Source organism: Nanorana parkeri, unplaced genomic scaffold (assembly GCF_000935625.1).
Source record: "Nanorana parkeri isolate BGI_ZX_2015 unplaced genomic scaffold, ASM93562v1 scaffold2740, whole genome shotgun sequence".
In the NCBI taxonomy this organism is placed as follows: Eukaryota; Metazoa; Chordata; class Amphibia; order Anura; family Dicroglossidae; genus Nanorana; species Nanorana parkeri.
This window is the reverse complement of record NW_017309008.1, coordinates 75404-80049: the sequence shown is the minus strand read 5'-3', so window position 1 is coordinate 80049 and position 4646 is coordinate 75404. Positions and strand designations below refer to the sequence as shown.

At 40.6% G+C, this 4646-nt stretch overlaps 2 gene segments (V, D, J or C); both read right to left on the bottom strand.

Annotated features, from left to right (window-relative positions):
• LOC108802235 overlaps positions 1 to 449 on the bottom strand; it is a 24115-nt gene extending 23666 nt beyond the window's left edge. Inside the window, 2 exon segments of the V gene segment in view lie at positions 77 to 269; positions 366 to 449. Of these exon segments, the coding sequence occupies positions 77 to 269; positions 366 to 414 (242 nt within the window).
• A 2858-nt stretch (positions 450 to 3307) lies between these two features.
• On the bottom strand, positions 3308 to 3835 carry LOC108802234. The segment is given in 2 exon segments: positions 3308 to 3690; positions 3787 to 3835. Coding segments are annotated over 2 exon segments (432 nt in total).
• Between the last annotated feature and the right edge of the window lie 811 nt (positions 3836 to 4646).

Genomic DNA, 4646 nt, shown 5'->3' with positions numbered 1-4646 from the left:
CCTATGTTCGACTCGAACGTTCAGCCCATCCTTAATTGTGAGAGTGAAATCTGTTCCATATCCAGATCCACTGAACCTGGCTGGGGCTCCAGACTGCAGATTGGTTGCACCATATATAATTGGTGTTGGAGGTTGTCCTGGTTTCGGCTGGTACCAGTGCAAGTCGTTGGTGATACCAGCACTGGATTGACATGAGATGGTGACTGTCTGTCCTGGAGTCGCAGTGATGTCATTCGGAGTCTGTGTCAGTGTAATCTGTGCCCAGGAACCTGAGGATGGTGAAAAAAATAGTAATGTCTGTATACACAGCAAAATTATAAGATTTAAACCCATTTCTATCATTTAAATCTTTATTGAAGTCTCACCCTGAATATAAATCAGTATGAGAGGAAGTAGAATCCCCTGAGAACCCATCTTGATGTCTCTGCACTGACACACACAGACTACTGAGATGTCACATGTACAATGTCTCCTATATAACGGCTGCAATCATTAGGGGGGGAACACCCTGACATCATATATGGAAATCAGGAAACATGCAAATTACTGTAACAGTTTTAGTCATCAAATAGTTCCACATTCTTACATTCTAGGCTCTATTTACTTTTCTGATGTCGGATGAATACAAGATTAATTTTTTTGGCTCTCAAAGGTTACAGTTCAAAACAATTCAGAGAATGGAGAGAATATTGGGTCTGCCATTGCTGACCTCTGCTTTTGAAAGTGCTAGTTGCTGGGCTGTCAAGCTGATTGAAAGATAACTTCACTCCGACTTACTGATCTGTATGCCCGTTCGAGGTCAGTGACTTAGAGAGTATTTAAACCAGAGGCCATAAGACAACCAGCATTGTAGAAAAGTATTCATCAATGGCAGCCTTAGAATCATTGTCAGTACTGGTTTTCATTAATTAAAATGTGTGTATTTTCATAGTAATTCTTCTTATTATTATTTTAAAGCAAGACTCCAGGCAGATATAAAACACACAAATTAATGTTGCTCTGTATTAAATAATACAATATTCAATCAATGTATAAAATGCAAACAGTGTAAATATGTTGTATTTGACTTGGTATTGGTCTATTGGAATTCCTGTAAAGCAGCAAAGCTTAGACTGGAAAAGGGACAGGCAACACAAGGTTCAACGGCTGATAAGGAGCATGTTGACAGAAGTGGAGAGCACAGTAAATAAGAGATTAGCTCATCAATCTGTTTGTCATTCATTGTCCAATCAAAGGCTGGGGGAGGGTAATAGACCTGCAAGTTGCTTAACTTCACCAGAAAAAGATCAGGTTTCCTTCCCTGACAGACAGGGCCATGCTGTTGTATAAATCTTAGAAATGGATGAATAGACATACACATCCTTTAGCAGATAGAACTGTAACTGTATAGGTATTTTTCTCTGTGTTTGCCTGGAGTTCAGCATTAATCAGGTGGTATAAATATAAAAGAAATATACTTTTCACAGAAATAATCGGAAGCCACTTCTATGAACTGTAATGATCCTTTTATCTGGAGGTACATGTATTATGTGTGATAATTTTCCACATCCTGTAACAGGCCAAGCTGTCCAGCTAACGTGTTGCTGTAACTGTTAGAGTTGGGATTTCATTTGTTGGTCACCAGTATAAATGCTTTACCTGCTGTCAACATAAAATAAGACTTTGTCATGGTCTGCCTTAGGTAGATATTGTTACTGTTCACAATGCAACTAGTCAGCTCTCCCTTGATTGGTTGGCTGAGTTTGGGCAAAAATAGAGCTATTAGTGACCCTATAAAGAGCAAACGGAGTTCGACTCAGCCGATCAAACATCTGGATCGGCTGAGCCGAACCTCTGGCAGGCTACACACTTCCGTTCGACCTATTCACATAGGGGCCGAATGGCAGTCAGTGACTAGCTGAATGCCGCCGAGCGGGATACGACTTAGCTATTCTGCTTGGTAACTCCGTGGTACTGAGCAGAATAAAAAAAACAATGAAAAAAAGTTGAAAAAAGTAGAAAACAATTGGGCTGAGCCAGTCATGACATCACAGGCGGCTCCGCCGAGTTCTCATTGTGTAATGACAGTTCAGCTTCCCTGGTGACCAGGGGACGCTGAACTGTCATGGTTACGTGGTAACTAGGGTACGCTGAACTGTCATTGCACCTGGCCGGAGCCAGCCTTGAGGTCACGGCTGGCTCCGCCCAGCTGTCAGTTGCGAGGCTCAGGCGGCCTAAGCTAGCCGAAGGATCAGCCAGAGCCACGGCTGATCCTTTGGCTAGCTTTGTGAATAACCCTCTTAGTTTCTCTAAAACAAATGTGAATAGGCCTAATGGTGCAACATTTATGCTGGAGGCCACATGGGCAGGTAAAATTATAAATAACAATTTAAGAGGCTGCGTCAGGTAATAGACCTGTGTCTATTCCCAGTCTTCTAATGTCTAGAACTCTTCATATGGCAGAGAATTATGTGCCTGCATCCGCAGGAGTAAGATTTGCTTCTGCATTTAGCATGTGTGTGTGTACTAGACAGTCATACTCCTTGTGTTACTTTTATAATTCAAAACTGGCAAATGAACAAGTTAATATAAATGTATTCTAAGTTGAACTTTTACCTCCAAAATGCTTATAATTGATGATATTCTCAATGCTCATTGTATATCACTAACTCATAATTCACTCTGTATGTGTGTGCTTGGTGTTTGAGTAAAAATGGGTAGAATGTTAAATTAACAACAAACCTTAGATTACTTTCACGGCTTGCTGAAAGAATTTAGACAGTGTGTATAACAGCAGCTTTTAGGTCTCTCAGATTCGAGGTATTGGCATCAGTCTGGTGACAGGAGTATCTAAAGTACGGGGGGAGGGGGGGCTCCATCTTTGTACCAGGTATATAAGTCTACTGTTTCAAAACTGTAATGAGTAAACGGTATGAATAGCCAAAACTTTTGTTTTTATTAGTTTTAGATTAAGTTGGTTATTTTCTCTGCCTGCATCCTGCTTGGGAGATTTCCATGCACTTCCTCTTCTGAAGATGCAACAAAAAAAGAGTAAATTTTTCCAATATGAAAGGAATTCCGCCCTTAGAGAGTTGTCACAGGAACAGGCAAGCTCATCTTGGATTTTTTCCTCACCTCTTACTCTGATTAGAAAACTGTTTGGTATTTTATCATCATTGTGCAAGTGACAATGGTCATCAGGACAAACAGAGGGGTGAATCTCCTGGTCAGGATACCAATACAAACTTGACAGGAGGTCTAATTCTCACCACCAAAAAAATGTCTTTGTACTTACACTGCCACCAACAACATTAACTCTAAAAAAAAATCAGTTACATGAAGATGTTATATTTAGGTCATCACTGCATGTAAAAGAGGAATTAGGTTTTTGTACGGCTCTGTACCACTGTGTGAGAGGAAAGCTGTTACTCTGCTGACAGTAATAATTTGCTTCATCTTCATCCTTTATGTTGTTGATTTTAAGAGTGAAATCTGTTCCAGATCCAGATCCACTGAACCTGGCTGGGGCTCCAGAATGCAGATTGGTTGCATAGTATATAATCAGTGTTGGAGGTTGTCCTGGTTTCTGCTGGTACCAGTGTAAGTTGTTGCTGACACCAGTACTGGATTTACATGAGATGGTGACTGTCTGTCCTGGAGTCGCAGTGATGGCATTCGGAGTCTGTGTCAGTGTAATCTGTGCCCAGGAACCTGAGGATGGTAAAGAAAATAGTCATTTCTGCATACACAGCAAAATTATAAGATTTAAACCCATTTCTATCATTTACATCTTTATTGAAGTCTCACCCTGACTATAAATCAGTATGAGAGGAAGTAGAATCCCCTGAGAACCCATCTTGATGTCTCTGCACTGACACACACAGACTACTGAGATGTCACCTGTACAATGTCTCCTATATAACGGCTGCAATCATTAGGGGGGAACACCCTGACATCACATATGGAAATCAGGAAACATGCAAATTAACATGTAACCATAGGCAAACTAAGCAGTCTGTCACTAGCATTAGGTCTCGGTTCACATGTGTGTGCTGTATTATAAGAAAGCGCATTGGTATGCATTGCATCGCGTGTTAACACACAATCTGTTGATTTGAATCATCTTCTTAACATACTAAAAGACACAAAAAATGTGCATGTACTTTTTTTAAAGGCAGTGTGTTACCATGGATTGTGGTGCACCAAAAACCCAATACGTTAGCAAGGTATACTGAGGTACCATTAAAAGAAATAGTACCAGAGCACCCAAATCAAAACCTGCACATTTTTACTTATTTTTCTGAGTACATTTCTGCAGCACAAAGGTGTGAGCCCAGCCTAAACCATACGTTTATAGGCATCCTTGTTGGTTAATTACTGATTGATCCTGCTGGTAGATGTTATGTTTCTTCTTCTTGTAACAGGCCAAGCTGTCCAGGTAAATTGTTGCTGTAACTGTGAGTTGGGCTTTATTGAGTTAGTCACTTATTTAACCAGTTGACATCCGCGGTGTTAAACCCCCTTCCCATCCAGGCCATTTTTAAGTATTCAGCGCTGCGGTACTTTGACTGACATTTATTCCGTCATGCAACGCTGTACTGATATGAATTTTATACCCTTTTTTGGGGACAGATAGAGCTTTCTTTTGGTGGTATTTATTCACCACT